The 24,504-nt window shown below is 43.5% G+C and overlaps 1 protein-coding gene across 1 annotated transcript; it reads left to right on the top strand.

Moving 5' to 3' along the window:
- Window positions 1–510: 510 nt before the first annotated feature.
- On the top strand, window positions 511–23,285 carry CRHBP (corticotropin releasing hormone binding protein). The gene is made up of 7 exons (XM_061607461.1): window positions 511–607; window positions 822–915; window positions 4,757–4,914; window positions 6,950–7,160; window positions 17,086–17,234; window positions 19,058–19,175; window positions 22,677–23,285. The coding sequence occupies exons 1-7, from the start codon at window positions 542–544 to the stop codon at window positions 22,832–22,834; spliced, it is 954 nt and encodes a 317-aa protein (XP_061463445.1). The 5' UTR covers window positions 511–541; the 3' UTR covers window positions 22,835–23,285.
- Window positions 23,286–24,504: the final 1,219 nt, after the last annotated feature.

Genomic DNA, 24,504 nt, shown 5'->3' with positions numbered 1-24,504 from the left:
CATCTGGGATGATTAGGGGGAAAGGGCTACCAAGTAAGAGACAGTGACTGGCAAGCAGCCTGGAATGCTAGTCACTCTCCTGTCAGAAGTGAAGCAGGGAGGCAACTTGTTGAGATGCTTTTCTTTTTTCTTTTCTTTTCTTTTCTTGTTAGGGTTTGCATTCCGATTAGAGGTGGCCCTTCCACATTCTCCTTTTAGCTGGGCAAGTTCTGGAAGTGGGCAGGCAAGGGCGAGAGAGGTCATCCCTCGGGCTTTGCGAGAAAGGGGTTGGCGCCAGCAGACCCAGAGCAGCCGCGCAGCTGCCAATTCGGACCCTCGTCATCGCCACGCACTTTGTCACCCTGTCAGGAACCCAGTTACCATGGGTTACCCTATCAGTCAGGGGACGGGGTGCCCCCCCTTCTCAAGGGCTCTATAAAAAGAGAGGGGAGGGGGAGGGAAAGAGAAAGAAGGCGCCCCCAAGAAGCTGCCGCGGCTGCTTCCCGTCCGCGGAGGCAAAGGAGAGCAAACTTCTGAGGCGAGGACCAGCCCGGGAAGCGGGATGGCTGTCAGGCTCCTCCTGATCTTCTTGGCAGCCCTCCGAGCGGGGGAGAGCAGGTACTTCGAGGTGAGCGAGGAGCCCGGGCGCTCGGCTGCCCCTTCCCCTCTCCCTCCGAGTTCGCGCCTGGGGCAATGGGGATCCAGGCATGGCTTGTCGCCCTCCCGGAGCTCTTGGGGTTTGGAGGAGAGTTTCTTCTTCGGGAGCCGAGCACCTGGTGGGGCGGCGGCGGCTGCTGCTGCTGAGGGGGACGACGCGGTTCTTTGCCTTTGTGTGTCTCCAGGTGCGAGACGCGGGCGAGGAGGAGCCCTTCCTGCTGCTCAACGCCGAGCTGAAGAGAGAACTCTCGGAGGGGCAGTTTTACCGCCGGGCGCTGCGTGAGTCGCTGCGGGAGGGCGGGGAAGCGTCCCTGGCGACTTTGAGCCGAGTGAAGGAGCTGCGCTCTGACTCCGGCTGGTGGACTGGGCTCCCGGCTGGGTTGGGGAAGGGAGAGGGCGTTGTGGTCAAGGGCTGGACGCCGCGGCTCCTGGGGGAAGGAAGGGATGGAGGCGGGGGAAGAGGCAGCCAGGCAGCGCCGTGTAGTGGCTAGAGCAAAGGTGTGTGGGGAACCCATGGGAATTCCGAAGGCTTCTCCTGCCAATCTGATCACTTCTATGCAACTATATCTGTAACATGAAAGAAACAGGAAGAGCCCTGACTTATGTTGCAGATCACCCTGGAAAGGCACTCCGGACATGTTCAGGCGCACTTTCATTTTCATTCTAACCAAGGCTGTGCTGTAGCATCCACAAAAAAGCCTCTATGGCTAAATTACCATGATGTGCATGCACATGTATTTTCTAGGCAAGGGGGCGGCTTAGGAGGGTGGGTTCAAATCTCCGCTTGGCCTTGAAGCTCTTGGGGTAACCTTGAGCTAGTCACTATCTTTCAACCTAAGGCTGCAATCCTAAATAGGTTAGGATTGCACTGTAAGCCAGGATATAAACTAGGAAGACAGAGAGCTCCTGGGAGGAGAGATGGGCTTAAAGTTTACACAAAAAGGCAAGGATGAGGTGATAAAAACATATCCCTCTACATCGTGGGGGATTAGCTAAAGAGCCCTTTTTGTGAATGCCACAGCACCACGTTGGTAAGAAAGAAAACAAAAGTGCCTCTGAACATGTGCAGAGTGCCTTTCTAGGGTGAACTTCAACATAAGTCAGGGTTCCTCCTGTTTCTTTAATAGCACAGAGATAATTGTACAGCTACATAGAAAATAACAGTTTGGCAGGAGAGTCTTGCAGAAATCCCTTTTCCCTTCAACTCAGAAACATCTTGTTCTCTTTTGCGTCTGATCAGCCGGTGCATTTCAGTTACCAAAAACCAAGCTTAGCATCCCTCTGTCTGGAATTAAGGGATCAGGATTTCCAGTTCTTGGGGCTCACTTCCAGGATAAACGCCAAGCCCGGCATCTTCCTCCCCGGCCCCTGCCCAGCCCTGCATTTTTACAAATGAATACTACTTGTGGTGGACTTTTGACAACTGGGTGAGGATGACCTAAAGCACATCTGGTGGTAAAGAAGGTTGTGGAGAGGGGTGGACGAAAAGGTGTGGTTGAGATACGAATAAGGAGGAATCTGGTGACCTTTGGGAGGGGAGGGAAAATCATCAGTTGCCCACTAGGAGAGCATCTGCTTTGCATGCAGAAGGTCCCAGGTTCAATCCTGGCATCTCCAGATACTCCTGTCTGAACATCCTGGAGAGCTGCTGCCAGTCAGTGTTAACAATACTGAGCTAGACTTTGTATAAGGCAGCTTTCTATGTTCTAAGGCAATGGTTCCCAAATTCCATTTTCCCCCCATGGACCATTCCAAAATTGCTGAGAACACAAGAACACACAAGAAGAGCCTTCTGGATCAGGCCAGTGGCCCATCTAGGCCAGTGTCCTGTTCTCACAGTGGCCAGCCAGATGCCCATGGGAAGCCCGCAAGTAGGAATTGAATGCAAGAGCACACTCCTCTCCTTTGGTTTCTGGCAACTGGTTTTCAGAAGCACCTCTGACTATGGTGGCAGAGCACAGTCATTATGGCTAGTAACCACCTGGGGGTCTTGGCAGACCACTGCATGATTTTTCTGCCTGTTGTAGCAAATGTAATTCTATAGAATTCAAACTGTAATACAATAAAATACAATATAAGAAATAAAAGCAGCAATAAAAATCAATATGAATATTCAGTGTAGTGGATGTGCCATCTCCCGTCTTCAACCACAAATCCACACACATGCTATGGACCACCAGAATGAAGCTTGCGGACCACAGATGGTCCACGGACCACAGTTTGGGAGTAGTAGTGGAAGTAGTGCTTAAGTGAGATGCTGAGGCCCATTTTCTTGTTAAAAGCCAGCCCCCTCTTCTGGAATCCCCTTTCTGCTAATTCCCAATGTCAGTGGCTAAGTCTGGGTCCTTTGTGTTGAGAGAAAAGCACCCTAAGGCATGGCCTTCATTATTATTTTACACTGCTGAGCCCTTGTGCTTCATAACGGAATGGAGCTGTAGTTGAGAGACAGGATGTGTATGGATTCCCTTTGGGAAGCAAACCCGTAAACCGTTCTTTTAAGCAAGGATTATTGTGGCTGACACCTCAGAAAACAATGTCCTACCCTGAGGAGGAGGAAGTAGGCACTGAATACTGAGATGGGGGAGAAAGACATGCCTTTCTGAGAGTTTTGTTGGGACAGAGAATTGGGATGTGTTCATTGAGGATGGATGAAAACTCACTGAAAGACAGATAGTGGATGAGAGCCCACTTCATCAGATGCATGCAGCGTGATTACACGCATGTGCACACACACACACACACACACACACACACACAGAGAGAGAGAGAGAGAGAGAGAGAGAGAGAGAGAGAGAGAGAGAGTAGTTTTTTTTAAAAATGAGGTGCCGGTACCCATATCTGAATAAAAGTGCCATAGATGCCAGCACAAAATATCTGACATGGGCAGCAAAAAAAAAAAAAGAGCTGATGGTGAGTACCATCACCAACAAAAAGATCTGTACATACACGCACACACACCCCAGGGGGAAATTTGAAACAGTGTGGACAGAAGGCTATGAAACATAATAGAGAAAGTTTGTGACAATGCAGTGTGAAGCCTTTATGTGCACAAAAGAAGCACAGTGACTGATACATTATAGGACTAATCAGTATCAGTATTGTATACTCTGGCTGGGAGCACCCATCTGGAGATCTTTCACATCATCGACTTCATGATCTTTATTTTAAAAACTGGAGATGTCAAGGACTGAACCTGGGACCTTCTGCATGCAAAGCATGTGCTCTGCCACTGAGCTATGGTCCTTTTCCAACATCCCATGGATGACAGAATGTATTTCAAGCGATAAGAGTGTTTAACAGGCAAAACGAAAGAAAAGAGAGAGGAATTTTTGGAAAGACAGAAAGACAAATGTATACTTATATGCATTTATCCTATACCTAACAAGCATTGCCAGAGACTGGAAGGCTGTGAGGCTTAAAAGCTTAGATTCATTGGAAGAAATACTGTTGCAGTGGAGGGCGGGATGCAACTGTTGGGAGGCAAAAATGGTCACCAGGCTACACTTACACGTATGTGTGTGTGTGTAATATATAGTTTCTCTTAGTATTTCATCTAGCAGAGCCTTGAAGAAGAAGCCGTCTTGGGGCTGATTCCCACTTTACATTTTGTTCTCGTTTGGACTCTCCAGCATAAAATTCACATGTCTCATTAAGTATGACGTGTGTGCATGTGTAAAACTAATGATATGTGTTCAGAAGCAGGGATTCTTTTTGCATTTTAAGCATTTTAAACAGATACATTCCTAATTTGACATACAGATGGAAACTTAATATCACAAAAAGTATCATAAACAGGTCGTTGAAAACAAATGGGAGTTTTGCTTATTGGATTTTCCCTGGAAATGTTAAATCCTGATTAAATGAGGAGGAAATACACCTTGGCATTTTGATGCTAATGACACTGTATGGACACTGCAAAAAACACACACCAAAAAATGGAAAATTGTGTACATGCACGAGGAGCGATCATGCCACAATAAATCACGCATCTGGAAACAACCTGGATGAGAGGCTTTTGTATTTTGTATTCCGGTATCTGTGTTTGAGGACAAAATACAAAAGGAGAATCAGCCATGAGAAAAAGGAATCACTCTGTTGTCTTTATTTTCATCAACTGCAGGATGCATTGACATGCTGAGTATAGAAGGGCAGTTCACCTTCACCACACAGCAGCCCCAGCTGCACTGTGCTACTTTCTTTGTAGGAGACCCAAGTGAGTTCATCACCATAGACTTTGATTTTGTCAACATCGACTGTCAAGCAGGAGATTTTCTGAAGGTGAGGTTTGCAATAACTGATTGTCCAAGCAGGGTTCTGCAGAAAGTGTGAATGTGTGGAGCACAGCAGAAGAGAGGAAGATATGCAGAAGTGACTACAAATTGACTCCTTTAGAAGGTTTGGCATGGTGGATGCACAAATAGGGCCAAAATAGCCATTGCCAATTCTATCCTTTCTTGAAAGTTTTCCGGGATATGATTAATTACAAACATGGCAAGTGGAAGAACCCATGAGACCAGTTCACCATGTCAGAATCCCCTCTCTGCAGGTCATCTTTTAGCTACTGAACTAATGTGTGCTTAATAGCTACCATTGGTCAGCACATCTTCAGTGATGAAAATGGTTAAGAACAGAAAGGTAGAGTCCTGGCAAAACATTATCAAAGTTGTGCCAAAAATGTAATATGTTTTTGCCAGTTATACTTCTTTGACAAGGAGAACTAGAAATAAAGAAAATGTTTAAACAAGGATGATGAACCTGAGGCCCTCCAGATGTTGTTGGACTATAACTCCCATTATTCCTGACTATTGGCCATGCTGGCTGATGGGAGCTGGAGTCCAACAACATTTGAAGGGCCACAGGTTCATCATCCTTGCTTTTTAAAAGGTCACAGAATAGTGTGATGGGGTGGGGGATGTCTTTGCTGTTATTGTGAGTGGTAATGAGCAACAATGTCCAGGAGGTGCCAATAACACTTTCAGTATCATTTGGCAATCTCATAAGCAAAGAATGGTCTACTTGGGGGAAGAATTGCACTTTCCCAGGTACAAAATGCAGCACTTCCAATGCTGGAAAATGTCACTTAAAGCAAAGCACAACCTTGAAAGAAAATATCTAGACATCATGCAACAAATAGATAACAACCATGCATTTATTTGCACTGAACAATGATCACATGGAAAGGCCTTAAGTGGAGTATCTTGAGTACTAAGTAAATGGAAAGGCCTTAAGTGGAGCATCTTAAGTGAGTACTAAGTAAATACAATTAGCAATCACTTCTGTCAGTGCACTTGTTTATCTAAGTCAACTCAGCATGTGAGCTTTTTAGTTTTCCTGGATCTGAACCATGAAATATCTTGCACATTTCTCTGCACATCTTAAGAACAAAGGGTGACCAGAGCCAAGAGCAGCAAGCATGAATTCAGACAGCACTGCAATGTGTACATATGTTCATACTGAGTGCAAGAATCTCTGGATCTGGGCCACTGATGGCAATATAAGCTTTCCAGTGAATGTTTGTGAAGGGCAGGAGGAACCAGCATCTGTTTCTTTGCGGCTGGCTCAAACTTCAAAGTGAGACAAATAGGAAAGCAGCAGCTGAAGAGGAGCCTACCATGCTAATATTGTCACCAATTTGACACTGCCTATTGATCACTCAGACTGCTCCAAGTTAAAATCCCAGGCTTCAGAAATATGTCTCCTCTAATTAAGCACAATTATTAACATATTTGAAGTGGAAAACTGCAGAGGATGTTAGAATAATTAACTACTGGTGTATGAAGTGGTGACTTACGATTGATGTTAATGCCAAGTCATATGTGGAACAGATTGGTCAACATTTCAGATTAGCAGTAGGAAAGAGAAAAGGGTCCTGCAACTTCTAAAAATATTATCAGTGTATTGTTCTATAACAAAAACTATCACAGCTGTGCTCCTAATCCATATTGGGCCTCCATGGCTGCTATTTGATTAAAACACACATGGGAGATCCTGCTGAAGGATCTTCTATGTCATGACTGGCTGAGCACTCAGAACCACGTGGACAAGGCCTATTATTTCTACCCGAATGGGATCTTAGGCTTCTGCTCTCAAGTAATTTATTCCTGAGCAGTAGTAATTGCATTTCTCTGGCATAACTAGCTTTGAGTGCTATAATCTGTGCCTCTACAAGGCAGATTAGTACAAAAGCTTCATGTTTAAGGGAATGTGATTTTTCTTGAAGTGACAAATGCTGCACAGATGCCACTTGGTACTTCTGGGAATTGTAGGCAGAATGTAAACACTAATTGTCCTTTCTATTGTTGCATCCCTCCAGGTGTTTGATGGCTGGATATTGAAAGGGGAGAAGTTTCCTAGTTCCTTGGATCATCCACTCCCCACTTCTGAAAGATATATAGATTTTTGTGAAGGCGGCCGCATCAGGAACACCATCAGGTCATCACAGAATGTGGCAATGATCTTTTTTGGGATTCATGATCCAGGAAATGGATTCACATTAACAATAAAGAAAAAGCCCAACCTTTTCCGTAAGCATTATTTCATCTTACCATCTGAGTAAAAAGAACAAAAGAAGGCAGTGATCTCTGAGTCAGAAAATATTAAGAGATATACATTTACATGAGCAATGCTGTAATAAAGTATCCTATGACCTAGTCTTAAGATTTGCTGTCCCAAATATATAGGTCAGGGGTACCCAACTGTGGTCCACAAACCACTGGTGGTCCAAAAGGTGGTCTGTGGCCTATCTGCAAACATACAATTAAAAATCATACAGCATCTTACAACTGCTATAACAGGCAAAAAATAATAATTAAGTGGTCCGCCAAGATCTTCAGCAAATTTCAAATGGTCCATGGGGAAAAAAGTTTGGGAACCACTGGTGTAGGATAGTATATGTACTGAGTGCTGTGTCATAACATGATAATAATGTTGTTGTTGTTGTTATGTGCCTCCAAGTCGACTACAACTTATGGCGACCCTATGAATCAGCGACCTCCAAGAGCATCTGTCATGAACCACCCTGTTCAGATCTTGTAAATTCAGGTCTGTGGCTTCCTTGATGGAATCAATCCATCTCTTCTTTGGCCTTCCTCTTTTTCTACTCCCTTCTGTTTTTCCCAGCATTATGGTATTTTCTAATGAATCCTGTCTTCTCATTATGTGCCCAAAGTATGATAACCTCAGTTTCATCATTTTAGCTTCTAGTTCTGGTACCATAGTTCTGGTTTAATTTGTTCTAAAAATGTAAACCTACTGCCTCCAAGTCGATTCTGACTTATGGCGACCCTACAAATAGGGTTTTCATGAGGCTGAGAGGCAGCTACTGGCCCAAGGTCACCCAGTGAGCTTCATGGCTATCCGCGAAGTTCTTCTCCAGCACCACATTTCAAATGAGTTGATTTTTCTCTTATCTACTTTTTTTACTGTCCAACTTTCGCATCCATACATAGAGATTGGAAATACCATGGTCTGAATGATCCTGACTTTAGTGTTCAGTGATACATCTTTGCATTTGAGGACCTTTTCTAGTTCTCTCATAGCTGCCCTCCCCAGTCCTAGCTTTCTTCTGATTTCTTGACTATTGTCTCCATTTTGGTTAATGACTGTGCCAAGGTATTGATAATCCTTGACAAGTTCAATGTCCTCATTGTCAACTTTAAAGTTACATAAATCCTCTGTTGTCATTACTTTAGTCTTTCTGATGTTCAGCTGTAGTCCTGCTTTTGTGCTTTCCTCTTTAACTTTCATCATCATTCCTTTCAAATCATTACTGGTTTCTGCTAGTAGTATGGTATCATCTGCATATCTTAAATTATTGATATTTCTCCCTCCAATTTTCACACCTCCTTCATCTTGGTCCAATCCTGCTTTCCGTATATGTTCTGTGTATAGATTAAATAAATAGGGTGATAAAATACACCCCTGTCTCACACCCTTTCCGATGGGGAACCAACCGGTTTCTCCATATTCTGTCCTTACAGTAGCCTCTTGTCCAGAGTATAGGTTGTGCATCAGGACAATCAGATGCTGTGGCACCCCCATTTTTTTTAAAGTATTCTATAGTTCTTCATGATCTATACAGTCAAAGGCTTTGCTGTAGTCTATAAAGCACACGGTGATTTTCTTCTGAAATTCCTTGCTCCGTTCCATTATCCAACGTATGTTTGTGATATGATCTCTGGTGCCTCTTCCCTTTCTAAATCCAGCTTGGACGTCTGGCATTTCTCGCTCCATACATGGTAAGAGCCTTTGTTGTAGAATCTTGAGCATTACTTTTCTTGCATGGGATATTAAGGCAATAGTTCGATCATTACTGCATTCTCTGGGATCCCCTTTCTTTGGAAGTGGGATATATATTGAATGGTTCCAGTCTGTGGGCCATTTTTAGTTTTCCATATTTCTTGACAAATCTTTGTCAAAATTTGGACAGATTCAGTCTCAGTAGCTTGTAGCAACTCTATTGGTATGCCATCTATTCCTGGTGATTTGTTTCTTCCAAGTATTTTAAAAGCAGCTTTCACCTCGCATTCTAAAATTTCTGGTTCTTCATCATACGGTTCCTCCATGAATGAATCTGTCATCCTTGCATCTCTTTTATAGAGTTCTTCAGTGTATTGCTTCCATCTTCCTTTTATTTCATCGCGGTCAGTCAGTGTGTTTCCCTGTTGATTATTCAACATCCCTACTCATGGTTTAAATTTCCCTTTCATTTCTCTAATATTTTCTACCCTTTTTGTTGTCCTTTTCTATTTCTATACAGTAACTATTGTCATAATACTCTTTGTCCCTACGTACTAGTCACTGTATTGTTGCATTTAGGGTTCTGACCGTGTTTCTATCTCCTTTTGCTTTTGCTTTCCTTCTCTCTTTAACCATTTTAAGAGTTTCTTCAGTCATCCACTGAGGTCTTTCTTTTTATCTAGAGGTATTGTCTTTTTGCATTCTTCCTTGATAACGTCACTGACTTCATTCCATAGTTCTTCTGGTTCTCTGTCAACTAAGTTTAAAGCCTCAAACCTGTTCCTTATTTGATCTTTATATGCTTCTGGTATGTTGTTGAAATTGTATTTTGACATTATGATTGCTTTGTTGGACTTCTTTAGCTTTACTCTGATTTTCGATATGACCAGTTCATGATCTGTACCGCAGTCTGCTCCTGGTCTTGTTTTTGCAGAAAGTATGGAACTTCTCCTTCTTCTGTTTCCAATTATATAATCAATTTGATTCTTATATTGACCACTTGGTGATGTCCATGTGTACAGTTGTCTTTTTGGTTGCTCAAAATAAGTGTTCGCAAGAAACAGATTATTGGCTTCACAGAATTTAATAAGTCTTTCTCCTGCTTCATTTCTGTCTCCTAGGCCCCATTTCCCCACAATTCCTAGTTCTTCTCTACTCCCTGCTTTTGCATTCCAATCCCCCATGATTATCAGCACATCTTGTTTTGGTGTGTGATCAATTTCTTCCTGTATTTCTGCATAAAATCTTTCCAATTCCTCTTCTTCTGTGTTTGCCGTTGGAGCATAGACTTGGATGATGGTTATGTTAATAGGCTTCCCGTTTAATCTCATTGATATAACTCGCTCAGACCTTGCATTGTAGCTCCTAATTGCTCTTGCTACTGTTGCGCTGTGTGTAATCTGTGTGCTTAATTTCGTTTAAAGCAACACAACAGCAGCAGAGTAACAGCAGATGTGGAAATGCAAGTGTGCCAGCGTGCGCGTGCGTTTGCCTAAGAAAGTAGGCTTTTACTCTGCTTCAGCATCACTGAGACTTGAGACTTAGTAAGATAAGAAAAGCTACTTTATTTATAGAAATACATAGTAGATAGAAAAGGCATACCTAGTTCTAACTAACTAGCTAAGTTGGAGGCATAACGCCCAGGTGTAGGAGTTAGCCCCATGCTTGGAGAGAGCAGAGACAAAGGGATGTCTCCTCTCTCCCGGTCAGTCAGAGGACAAAGGAGTGGAAAGGGCGGAAGGAGGAGGGGCAGGTAAGCTTCCCTAAAGACGTAACAGACTAGCGACAGAAGGAAGTCAGTCGGAGCATCACAGGTAAAAGGTAAACAAGCCTATCTTCCTTCTGGAGCACAAACAAAAGAACAAAAAAGGAGTTGCTCTTGCCCCACTTCCAACACCCCTTCTCAACGAGTGTTTGGTTCAGTCCACGAGATTCGTCTTGTCTCACAGCTTGCAATGTCTGACTTTGCCCAGCGCCTTCATGAGAGTGTCTGCAGTCATGTCTTAGTTGGACAATACTCCATCTTGAGCAGTCCTCTGCGGTTGGTGGGTGCTTCACGTCTATGTACTTGGTGCGTGAACTCACCCCTTCTGACTCCAAGAGTTTGTTGCATACTTGCTTGCTTCCCTTTTGGTTGGTGAGCTGGTTTTTCAGCACAGGTATCCCAACGCTACCACCACATCTGGCTTGGTAACAGTACTGATATACAGACTTTTCTGTAGCATTTGGCTTTTCCTTGAATTTCCTCCTGTAGCCTGCAGCTTTCCTTCCTTGAGGAAGCTTGGTCAGCGTCCAAGTATTACTTTGGTGTAGAGATTCCAGCTCTTCCTTAGCTGGCTGCCTCCACCTCTCAGCTTCGGCTTTGGGTAAGGCTTCAATCTATTTCCAGGTCTCTGGCTCTCGAAGTTCATCTCTTACGAGGTAAGCACGTCTCTCTGGTGGTACACCTCTGTTGGTGCGTTCAGAGCGTCTGGGTGCTGGCGCTTCAGCTGCCCCTTCTGGCTCTGATGCCTGTTCTGGCTCTGTTGCCTCTTCTGGCTCAGACTCCTCATCTTCCTCTGCGGGTATATTGTTATACCTTCTGTGGTAGAAGAATAACTCAGCTTCTTCTTCCATTTCGCTGTCATCTGTTTGGTGTGGCGCCCCTTCTGGTTGATGTGCGCACTTTCTTTCATCAAAATGGACAGCTCTGCATACTTCAGCTTTGCCAGTTTTGGGATCTATTACTCTGTATCCCTTTTGCGTTGGAGAATATCCAATAAATATTATTTCCCTGGCAGTGTTGTCAAGTTTTGATCTCTTTTCCCTTGGGATGTGCACAAAGGCCTTGCACCCAAATACACAAATACACAAAGGTGAGACATACTTGGTATCCTATCATGCCACAGTTCAAATGGTGTTTTGTTGGTTGCAGATGCAGGAAGTTGGTTCTGCAGGTAAGTGGCAGTAACCGCAGCTTCTCCCCTGTATTGCTTTGGTAAATGTGCATCTTCCAGCAAGGAATTAATCATTTGTCCAAGAGTCCAGTTTATGTGTGCTGCAACCCCATTCTGCTCTGGGTTGGGCACAGGTACTCTGTGCCTTCCTCACGGAGAAAGTGTTCCATAGCCCTGCACACATATTCCCCTGCATTGTCAGATCTTATGATCTGTGGCTTTCTGCCAAATTTGTTGGACACAATCCTAACATAGTCCTTCAGTTTTTGAAGTACTTTACTTTTCTCCTTTATCAGATACATTGTAGAATATCTGGAGTAGTCATCCATAAACGTCAGTGTGTATAAATTTCCACCTTGGGAGGGCATTCTCATTGGCCCACAAAGATCAGTGTGAATTAATTCTGGAGGCCTTTTGGTTTTCCTGTCACTTTTCTTAGGAAATTTTGGTCTCACACTTTTAGTTTTAATGCAGCACTCGCAAGTTTGTGTATAATTGCACTGTTTCATTTTAATGCCTCTTGTCAAATTCTCTTTCTCTAGAGGAGTAACTCTGGTTAGGCTGGCATGTCCCATTCTTCTATGCCAGGTATGCAAGCATCCAAAATCGCTGGTTTCCTTGAGCACATTTGCATGCGTGGTTTCTAAGCATTAAAGAATTAAAAGTCCATTTTTCAGCTTTGCAGTGCAACTTATTACTCCTTTATTTAGAACATGGCAAAATTCTCCACTCATATGAAGTTCGCCTCCAAATTTCAATAATTTTGTAACACTGATTAAATTGTCTTTAAAATCTGGACATACAGACAGCTTTTAAGTTCCACCAATGTCTGTCCATCTGGCACTTTACATAATAATTCAACTTTTCCAATTCCTTCAGAGAAAATTTCTTGTCCAGATGCTGACAGTATCTTTTGCTTCTGACTTTCAAAATTTTTAAACAGGATTCTATCAATTATAATATGTGAGGTGGATCCTGAGTCAATTAAAAACCTGCTTTTACAGTCACTCTTGCCTGGATAAGATACATAGCTAAAATCCTCTGGTGGAAACATCCTTTGTCTTTGTTTAAAGACTGTTTGCCTGGGGGCTTGTCTGACTTTAGCTGGCCTCTGTTTGAAGTCAGGCTTTGGAGTTTTGCATATGAAACCGGTTACTGTATTTGTCTCTGCCCTTTTGTGGATTCAGGTGGTGACTCATGTGGCTACCTTTTGTTTGTTTGTTTCTCCCCACAGTAAAGTTTGCTTGCTCAGGCACAGCCTCCATTTCCCACCTTTCCCGAAAGTCTTGGTCTTTTAAATATGACGTAAGCTGACTTAAACTTTGATCAGAACTTTCCAGTAGCAGGAAATTAATTTATGGTCCTGATTAAGAGAGCTTAAAAGCAATCCTTTCTGTAATTCTTCATCTAGAAAATGGCCACATCTTTGCAATTTTGCTAAAAGTGCTGAAAACATTTCTATGTATTTACTGAGACTGCCTCTCTCAGTAGTTTCCTTTAGAGAAAACAACTCCTTGTACAGATATAAGATGTGGCTTTTTGTCTTTTTGTCATAGACTTCTTGCAATTTTCTATACATCTGTCTCACACTGTTGCAACCTGTACAGATATTCAATGCTTCATCTGATAGAGCAGAAATAAGCAGGGATTTTACTTTTGCGTGCTTACATCTCCATGAAGCCGTTGCGTTCGCATCCTCAGTTGAGGGTTCTCTCTCAGTCAGGATTCCTTCCAGCTCTTCTCCTTCCAGGAGCGCTTTAAATCTCAAATCCCATAGTTCGAAGTTATCATTTTCCAGTCTTGGAATGGATCTCTCCAGCGAAGATACTTCAGCCATCCTTTTCTATGTCTGTTCTGCTTTTCTTTCTAACTTAAAGTCTCCCTTGCAAATCACACACAAGCACTTTTAGCTTCAGCTACAACTTGCATTCAACTTAGTTTGCTGGGCCACATAACCCTTGTTGCGCTGTGTGTAATTTGTGTGCTTAATTTTGTTTAAAGCAACACAACAGCAGCAAAGTAACTGTTGAAATGCGAGTGTGCCAGCGTGTGTGTGCGTTTGCCTAAGAAAGTAGGCTTTTACTCTGCTTCAGCATCACTGAGACTTGAAACTTAGTAAGATAAGAAAAGCTACTTTATTTATAGAAATACATAGTAGATAGAAAAGGCATACCTAATTCTAACTAACTAGCTAAGTTGGAGGCGTAATGCCCAGGTGTAGGAGTTAGCCCCATGCTTGGAGAGAGCAGAGACAAAGGGATGTCTCCTCTCTCCCGGTCAGTCAGAGGACAAAGGAGTGGAAAGGGCGGAAGGAGGAGGGGCAGTAAGCTTCCCTAAAGACGTAACAGTCTAGCGACAGAAGGAAGTCAGTCGGAGCATCACAGGTAAAAGGTAAACAAGACTATCCATCTGGAGGACTATCCATCTGTATCTTCCCTCTGGAGCACAAACAAAAGAACAAAACAGGAGTTGCTCTTGCCCCACTTTCAACAGCTACATCATTTCTCACTATTAAAGCAATCCCATTTCTTCTTAATTTCTCATTTCCTGTATAAAATATTTTGTAGCTGTCTGATTGAAAACGTCCAATTCCCGTCCATTTTAGTTCGCTCACACCAAGTATTGTAATGTTGACACGCTCCATTTCTTGCTTGACAATTTCTAACTTTCCCTGGTTCACGCTTCTCACATTCCATGTTCCTACTGTGTGCGTCATACAACTCCAGACTCTCCTTTCGCATTTGTGTGCATCAGCCTCTGGGCTTCCTTTCGGCTTTGACGCAGCTGCATCATTAGTCACAGCACTACTCGTACTTGTCCTTTGTTCTTCCCCAGTAGCTTGATGAGTGCCTTCTGACCTGGGGGTCTCATCTTCCAGCCCTATCGCATGTTGCGTTTTGGATACTCTGTTCATAGGGTTTTCGTGATAAGAGATATTCAGAGTGTCCCGTCCAGAGCCGAAAGAATGAGGCTGGAGTGTGTGTGCAAGTAAATCTCATTTTATTAGAGTAATGGATACATCAAAGGCATTGCGCTTCATAGGAAACGCTACGCTAACTCACTAGAGTCCCTAACTATACTCTAGACATGCTCTGCAGCGTGTGAAGGAAGTTGACTCAACGACCCCCCCACTGGGAGCGGCAGGCTTATATAGGAAATGTTTTCAAACGTAATCTCTGACTCCTTCGTAATTCCTGTCTTTGCCCTGTCTGTTTCTCGCGGCGACGGGAACGAGGAGACAGGGGACACGCATCCAACGGCTCATCTGAAGACACCTGCTCCCGAGCAACGGGCTCGAGATCAGGGGGCGGTGCCACACTGGAATCCTCCTGGGAACTGCTTGGTAAAGGAGGAGCTGGCCCTGTCTCTGAAGCTTCCCCCCACAAGTCCTCTGCATCAACTGGGGGCGGTGCGCTCGGCTCCTCGGAAAGGGTGTTACTTGTGGGAACTGGCTGGAGAGCAGGTTGCCCCCCTCCCGCACGATCCTGCTCAAACACAACAATCCCCAACTCTGCTTCTTATGGCTGCGGAGGTGCCTGAAACTCATGCCTCCCCCCTTCCTGTCCCTTCTGAGTTGGCTGCAGCGCAACACAGAGGTGGTTTACCACTGCCTTCCTCTGAGTTTGGATGCATCTTAGTCTGGTGTTTCAGCTTTGACCATTCCGCCATGGGTGCCCCTGCTAGGAGTCTAGCCTCTTGGTCTAGACTCCTGATGGCATTGCTCTCAGCTTCTTCAACACTCTCAAACCCCCTCACCACGTTAAGGTGTGCATCCTAGAGGGGGATGATAGTAAAGCAGGGCCATTATTCTGGTATTTCAGGCAATCAGGGCAAATGTTTAGTGTCAGGGTGCCAAACATTTTTCTGAAATGCTCTTTAACCATGTATTGTACATTGAGTTAAATGCACCACTTTCAATAGCAATATACCGCTAGCCGTTGTGCTCCTTGATGAGGACTAACAAATAATTTTGCAAATATTCAGTACCCTGTACTTTCACTCTAAGAAACTATCTATTAGATCAAAAACAAATATTTCCAAGAGCTGGTTTGTATGTTTGTATTTGGATAGGTTTTGCAGGTCCTGCCTCAAGAGAGAGAGAGAAAATCTCTAACAAAGTGAACCACATGCAGTTTGAGGGCAAGGAACGAATACATTTAGGGCACTGCCCAACTCAACATGCTTATCTGGGAGTTCAGTGGGCTGACTCCTGAGTAGACATGTATAGGACTGCCCATTTAAACTGGTTTAATAGTTATTTCTTCTCCCCAGGATGCTATAGTTGTGGGGGAAGGGAGAAGAATAGGGATCTGTAACAGAACATTTTCAGTACCCACAAAGACCTACAGTTCTAAATATTCTTTTGAGGATGCCACAAATAGGTTCATGGTGTAGATATCACCTTGTATCCCCTAAGATGTTGGCTCTTCTGCCTCTACATTTTTCAAAAAACAGATATGGGAGTTCCCAATTCAGATTAGAGCCATGATGCTGGGGGAGGGGGGATAACTGTTTCCCCCTCTACACAATTTTCCTGATGCAAATCACCCCCTGAAGCTGCTGTTTGTCTTATTAGGCTGCAGAAATGGGCATAATAAATTCTCTCTACTGGGGAACATAGAACTTGAGAGGTTTATATCAGAACAATGCAAACAGGACGGTTACCCCAGATCTGACATGACCATGGTCCTAATCTGAATTGAGGTTGTTTGTTTATTTATGTTATTGGATTTCTTACCCACCATTTACCAAATGATCCCTGGTTGGGTTACAACAATAAAATACACTATTACAAAACAAATGAAACAGTTAGAACCATGAAAGAAGAAAAGTATAAAAACATTTAAAAACAATTCTATATAAAAAAGCAATTAAAAATAGTTCCAATACGGATGTAGACTGGGATAAAGGTTTCCACTTAAAAAGCCTTGTTGAAAGAGGAAGGGCTTCAGTAGGCATCGAAAAGACAACAGAGACAGTGCCTGTCTAATATGTCATGGGAGAGAATTCTAAAGGGTAGGTGCCACCACACTGAAGGCTGTCTGGGATGCACCTTCTGATAAGATGGTATCCGCAGGCGGCACTCACTTGTAGAGCACAGTGATCAACTGAGTATATGCTTTTGGGAGAGGGAGGGAAATTAAGAGGCAGAAGGACTCCATTACAGATGACCAACATCCTAGTTTAGTCCTGAGGCATCAGGTTAAAAGTCTTCATTATTCTTTGGTGAGCATATTGTGATCAAGTAATTCTGTATCTTTTCCCTGTACTAAAGCTTGCAATGTCATCTCTCAGACCCCTGCTGGAAGGTTTACCATGGTCATTCCTCATCAGCACAGAAACTGCAGCTTTTCCATAATCTACCCAGTGGTGATAAAGATATCTGATCTTATGCTGGGGCACTTGAATGGCCTCCATTTAAAGGTAAACTGTCAATTTTGTAGTAAGTCATCTGCTGCAATGTTACATGAATCATCAGATTATGCTGCGAATTGTCCTACCTTCTGCCCTCCTTGAAGGCAGATTTAAGAGCATGCCCTTCCGGGAGAGTCTGTGCCCTTGTGGGTTGGGGGAGGTGGAAACAATTCATCATGTGATGTTTTATTGTTCTTTTTACCGTGATTTTAGAGTTATTTCTATTACTCCGATTTTAATAAAAATCCCAGGTAGATCGGATTTATTTTATTTGGAGTATTTGTTATCTGACCGGAACCCCCAGGTCACAATAAAAGTAGCCAGCTTTTTTGCAGCAGCTATTGAGTGTCTAAAAGCAATGATTAAACAATTCTCTTTTTAATTCTAATATTTTAATTTTATTGTTTTAATTTGCAGTAAGAGGGTATCTCACAAGAAAGATTATGTTTAATGCTTCTTTTAAGTATTGTTGTGCATTTGTGTATTTGTATATGTTCAGTTTGGTCTATGACCGGAAATAAAAATCAATCAATCATACACTGTGAATCCTTTATATATATTACCAGTGTTTCTTTTGGGTGGCCCATTATGTAAAGATAATCTTGTATTTATTCTGGATTTATACCCTTGCAGAGTGTAATCCAAACTGGCAAAGTATCTTCTACATAAGAAAATGACTTTTTTTTTGCATGTGGGGACATGTCCTAGTAGCATCATGCTTTCAGTGGCATTACCAGCTTTGAGCATTTACTTGTTTGCACTGTCATCATGGTTTTAACACATTTATGTATTTTTAAAAATTGTATCACTGTATTTTATACTTGTAAATCACTTTGGGACATTCTGCTGTCGGAATTAATTCATACATTCAATTAACTAACTAAACCAAAGCCATAATATAAAGTACTTTTGATTGGCTGTGAGGGTCAGTTTTGTTGTCATGGGGAGAGATCCATAAACTCTGTTGCACTGCTATGCTTCCTCACCTCAACAGTAGCTGCTGCCACCATGCACAGCATCCCTGCAACAATGGCCACAGGGTGATAGTGTTCTTGGTCTATGCAGCTTGGAACTGTAGACTCTAGATAATGGCCATTCCAAGGAACCCTAGCCTGTCCATCAAGATTAACCACTTAAAAACATTTTTTTTAAAGAGCTACATGAATCCTGCTGCACTGGGGTGGTACTTAGGGAGTGCTGTAAAAGAGAAAAAATGACTTCCACAGACCACATGTGGATTCTTTTTTAAGGGGAAACAAAAAGACAAAGAGAGTCTGGAAAAGCCATCAGTAACCCATGTTTATGCTAACATTGTAGCATTAGGAACAGATTACTGCCTCCCACTTGCTCTTATAGGGCTTAATCTAACCAGATTGGCTAATCTCTGTTGACATTCTGCATGGATTTATGCAACACCAAGAAGAAAAAAATCCTAAGATTCCAGGTTTTAAATAGTGGACCAAAATGAGGCACTGTGCTCCACAACATCAATCTGATGATTCCAGATTATGTGACTATGCACCTTGCCTAGCCCATTAAGGGACTGAATATCCCCATTTCCCCCACCTTTCTTTTATAGATTCCCTTCCTCAGACATTGTTTTCCCAGTCACCATTCTTTCCAGTGCAGCTTGCTGAGCAGCAGCATGTTAATACATTTAATGGGAAACAGCTGTTAATTTCAAACTAGGACATTAATTGTCAGAGCTAAAACCAGCTTGCTTTTTTAGGTGACCGCAAACCCTCTTTGCTAAAAACGAAACAGAAATCTAGTGTGTGTGTGTGTATAGTTGATCAACACTATTGCATTTAATTCTGCATCTCTTTTTGCAGAAGCCTGCTGTAGGCTGTGGAGGAGTAGGAGATTTTTTGGAGCTCTTGGGAGGAAATGGGTTAGATCCCTCTAAGATGTTCCCTTTGGCTGACCTGTGTCACTCCTTCAGTGGTCCAGGTGAGTTCCTGTGTTAATGTCTTCTGTTCAAATGTTTCCAAAGAATGATATAGAAAGTCAGCTACAAAATGTGATTGCTTTACACTCCAGTTCTAACTATTTTTTCTGGTATTGGCCTGCATTGATGGTATAATGCCATTCTGTGAGGCTGCACTGGCATTGCTATCTGTTGGGTCCATAGGTTGTGTTTCCAAAGGAGTGAGAGAATAACACTGTACCAGTCTTCCTCAACACGATGCCCTCCAGGTGTTTTGGAGTACAACTCTCATCAGTCCCAGCTTTCATGGTCATGCTGGCACTTGGCTGGGGAACGCTGCACTATGCCTATACTATGCCTATACTATGCCTGGGCACCGGCCCTACTATTAGTTGGAATGAGGCAGCAGCAGTAAAGGTAAAGGTAAAGGTGTCCCCGCCCTTGTAGTGTGAGTCATTTCCGACTCTTAGGGTGACGTCTTGCGACGTTTACTAGGCAGACCGTATATATGGGGTGGGATTGCCAGTTCCTTCCCCGGCCTTTCTTTACCCCCCAGCATATGCCGGGTACTAATTTTACCGACCACGGAGGGATGGAAGGCTGAGTGGACCTCGACCCCTTTTACCGGAGATTTGACTTCCTCCTTCCATTGGAATCGAACTCCGGCCGTGAGCAGAGCTTACCACTCTGCGCTACTCTGCCATTCCTCTAGAGATCACTGGCAATTTTCCTCTGTTGGAGGACAGAACTGTGTGTACTACACATCCTGTCCTGCATCTCTTAAGCTAGTCTGCTGCTCTCATATGCTATCTCATAAGCAGTGTGGAAATAAAAGTCAGTTGCTAGTTCAGTCAGCTTCCATATCTTGAATGGGAAGGGCACAATCTTCTCCTTTGCCTCAGGCAGCAAAGTGCCCTGGGCCAGCCCTACTATTCTTGTGCTTGAGGTCTGTCTGGCATTGACAGCAGCAAGCTCTGTGATGCAAATATAGATACAGCCTTGATGAGCTCTAATCTTGATTCAGCCCCCCCCTCCAAAGTGTTAATTTGCAAGCAATGCAATAAAGCTTTGAAGGTGCCTCCTGCTTTCATGTTTATTTTATTTATTTATTTATTTATTTAATTACGCTTTTAAACCGCCCTATAGCAACAAGCTCTCAGGGCGGTGTACAGCAAAATGAAACCACATTTAAAAACAAACAAGTGTGGATTAAAACATACACTATAAAACATATTTAAAAACAAAATTAAAATACGAATAAAATAAAAATACAGTTACAGTTAAATTTAAAATAAAATTAAATTAAGTTTAAAATGCCTGGGCGAAGAGGTAGGTTTTTACCTGGCGCCGAAAAGATAACAAAGAAGGAGCCAGGCGTATCTCATCTGGGAGGGCATTCCATAATTCGGGGGCCACCACTGAAAAGGCCCTAGATCTAATTGTTGTTCTCCGGGCCTCCCTATGGGTTGGGACCCGGAGAAGGGCCTTAGATGTCGAGCGCAGTGAACGGGTAGGTATATAGCGAGAGAGGCGTTCCATCAGATATTGCGGTCCGATGCCATTAACGGCTTTATAGGTAAGAACCAACACTTTGAATCTGGCCCGGAAACATATAGGTAGCCAGTGCAGTTGGGCCAGAATAGGTGTTATATGGTCGAATTTCTTCGTCCCAGTAAGAACTCTGGCCGCAGCATTCTGCACTAGCTGAAGTTTCCGAATCGTCTTCAAAGGTAACCCTACATAGAGTGCACTACAGTAATCCAATCTAGAGGTTACCAGAGCGTGAATAACTGAGGCGAGGTTCTCCCTGTCCAGATAGGGTCGTAGTTGGGCTACCAGCCGAAGCTGGTAGAACGCATTCCGTGCCACCGAGGCTACCTGAGCCTCAAGTGACAGGAGCGGATTTAATAAGACCCCCAAACTACGGACCTGCTCCTTTAGGGGGAGTGTAACCCCATCCAGAGCAGGTCTGACATCAACCACCTGGGCAGAGTACCCCCCCACCAACAGCATCTCAGTCTTGTCAGGATTGAGTTTCAGTTTATTAGCTCTCATCCAGTCCATTATCGCGGCCAGGCAGCGGTTCAGTACATTGACAGCCTCACCTGAAGAAGATGAAAAGGAGAAGTAGAGCTGCGTATCATCAGCATATTGCTGAAAACGCACTCCAGAACTCCTGATGACCTCACCCAGCGGCTTCATATAGATATTAAAGAGCATGGGGGACAGAACTGAACCCTGCGGGACCCCATATTGGAGTACCCAGGGACTCGAGTAATGCTCCCCAAGCATCACCTTCTGGAGGCGATTCCCAAGATAGGAATGCAGCCACTGCCAAGCAGTGCCTCCAATTCCCAAGTCCGTGAGTCGCCCCAGAAGGATACCATGGTCGATGGTATCAAAAGCCGCTGAGAGATCAAGGAGAACCAACAGAGTTACACTCCCTCTGTCTTTCTCCCGACAGAGGTCATCATACAGGGCGACCAAGGCCGTTTCTGTACCAAACCCCGGCCGAAAGCCCGATTGAAATGGGTCCAGATAATCAGTTTCATCCAAGAGAGCCTGGAGTTGGTGAGCGACCACGCGCTCTAGAACCTTGCCCAGGAATGGAACATTTGCTACCGGTCTATAGTTGTTAAAATTATCAGGGTCCAAGGAGGGCTTTTTTAGGAGCGGTCTCACCACTGCCTGTTTCAGGCAGAGTGGGACCACTCCCTCTCGTAAAGAGGCATTAATCACCTCCTTGGCCCAACCGGCTGTTCCATTCCTGCTAGCTTTTATTAGCCATGAGGGGCAAGGGTCCAGAGCAGAAGTGGTCGCCCGCACCTGTCCGAGCACCTTGTCCACATCCTCGAGCTGTTTAGCAAAAGGATGTGTGCTAAGATACATGTAAAATGAGGAGATATGGGCTCACACAGTAGGGAATTAGTATTGATTTGCATTAAAAGGATTCTGCATAATTACAAGCTCAGGCACATAATCTTGTGTGTGAGAGTATCAGCAGTATAGCTCTCATGTGAAGATGGTCTGATGGATCCCAGAGTGCCTTATGTGAACAATCCAATTCAAAATTTGAGCTCATGCCATTACATATCACCATGTTTTAGAGGAAGGGCCACAGTGTTTAGAGCATCTGCTTTGCACACAGAAGGTGCCAGATTCAATCCCTGACATCTCTAGATAAGGTTTTACTGAATGAAACCCTGGAGAACCTCCACCACTCATCGTAGACAATACTGAACTAAATGGACCAATGGTGTGACTTGGTGTAAGGCAGCTTCCTATTTTTCTGTATGATGCTGAACAAGCAGCTATAATTGTGGGAAACCACAGATGTATGGATTCTGTACACACATAGCAAGAAAATTATGTCTGTGAATAGGTTTCTGGTAACAACTAACACAGCCTTCATCAACCTAGTATTTTCCTGATATTTTGGACTACTGCTACCATCAGCCCCAGCCAGCACAGTTGTGCAGTTTGTTATTTCAAACAATAATGAGATGTTCCTTATCTTTGACTAGCCCAAATGAAGATAGGCTGCGACAACGCTGTGCTGCGAATGGTCTCCAGTGGCAAACATATCAATCGTGTAACATTTGAGTATCATCAGCTAGACCAACATGAACTGGAAAACAGAAAGGAGAACAGCCTTGAGGAATTTTGTTTTTCAAGCATTTGAGAAACCAGACAAGTCATGCTTGGTTAAAAAATAGTGTTAATTTCAAGCGGCTAACTTTATGGAACCTTTCTAGTGTATAGACATTTATCTTTTCATACTGAACCATTATTTCCATGATCAGAATAGTATTAACCCTAGCTTTCACAGTATATTCTCCCTTAAGTGTATTTAGTATGTTCAATACACACTAATCCACATGGATTCTGAAAGCACATGTACATCCACTGATTCAGAGCAAAGGATAAGCACACACACCAATTCAGGGTGCATGTTTCCAATGGAAGTAGCATTTCAAATACTTGCACCGCTTTTTGTAATTGTTTTGAGAGCACAGGCAACACTGAGGACACTTTGCAGTTCACTTAGCAATTTCCCCTCTTTTGCATCAGTCACAAGTATAAAAAGACACAAATAAATTACACTTCAATTTCATAAGGAAACATTCTGTATTAGTGCGTGCAAAATTAATTGCTTGTTAATTTATTAATACAAATGTATAATTAGTTGTTTTTAATAAAATTTATAGCATGAAAAGGGTTTTCCTTCTACGGGTTCAAACATGAATAAATACATTCACAATATTGGCAAAATCAAATTTTACTGCTTTTTTTTCTTCATGGCTATCATCAACTGGTCTGCTGCCTTACTAAAAACAATCACTGTGGATCTCTCTCTCACTGGAAAGCTCTGCACACCATTCAAGTAACATTACTGTGGATATCAACTACGCTTGCTTATGTATGGATGTTACTCTTTCCTTCGTACAATAGGCTGCATTCTAGTACTGCAAACACACTCTCCTCCATTCTCCATCAGGCAAGCAAGAGGCATTATTACAGTTCAAGGCCAGTGAGAGGAATAGCCTGGGGAGGGAAGTGAAGAAACACCGGGAAAGACTCGGGGTCTGAAGAAAGAGGCTTGGAGGGCCATATTTGGCCCCCAGGCTTGTGGCTTCCTTCCCCTGCCCTAAATAATTTTTTAAAAATATATTTTTAAGATGTTTTATTTTTAAAATGTTTTAAAGATGTTTTAAGATGCTTTCAGCATCTTAAACATGCTAAAAATGCCCAGGGCTGCTTCTTGGAGGAAGGACGGGATAGAAGTTGGATAAATAAACAGATAATAAAAGATCAGCAGTACCTAGCATAATAACTATTTCATTATGATCAGCTGACAGTCATAGAATAGTGGGCTGGCAAAAGGTGGTGTAGTGATCAGCATGGGGATCAGCATGGCACATCCCACTTTAAGTGCAGCTGCAGAGTCTGTACACACTGTAAGGAACTCTGATCATATGTCAAACCCATTTTCACATTCCACTGAGCAAGTGGAGGTGAGCAGCAGTGGCAACAGATGCATGCAGGTTGGCAGGCCTGGCACCAGCAGGTGGCCAGGTTGGGCCCTGCCTGAGAGCCCCTGCAGCCCTGAGGGGCTCCTCCTCAAGGTGGGAGAGTGGCACCCCTGCTCTGCTCTATGCTGTGACTCAATGCTGCCAAGAATCACAGAGCGGGAGCCTCACCCAGGTACACACACACACTGCATACAGGTAGCCGTGATCATACAGAGTATGTAGCATGCACACTGATGTAAGAGGTAGGTGGGGCAGGTGGTCCTATTTAAGCCCGGTGCCACCTGTATTGGGATGAGGTGTTGGGCTGTACAGCGCTGTG

This window comes from Rhineura floridana, chromosome 1 (genome assembly GCF_030035675.1).
Source record: "Rhineura floridana isolate rRhiFlo1 chromosome 1, rRhiFlo1.hap2, whole genome shotgun sequence".
Classification (NCBI taxonomy): Eukaryota; Metazoa; Chordata; class Lepidosauria; order Squamata; family Rhineuridae; genus Rhineura; species Rhineura floridana.
This window is presented reverse-complemented; position numbering and strand designations above follow the sequence as displayed.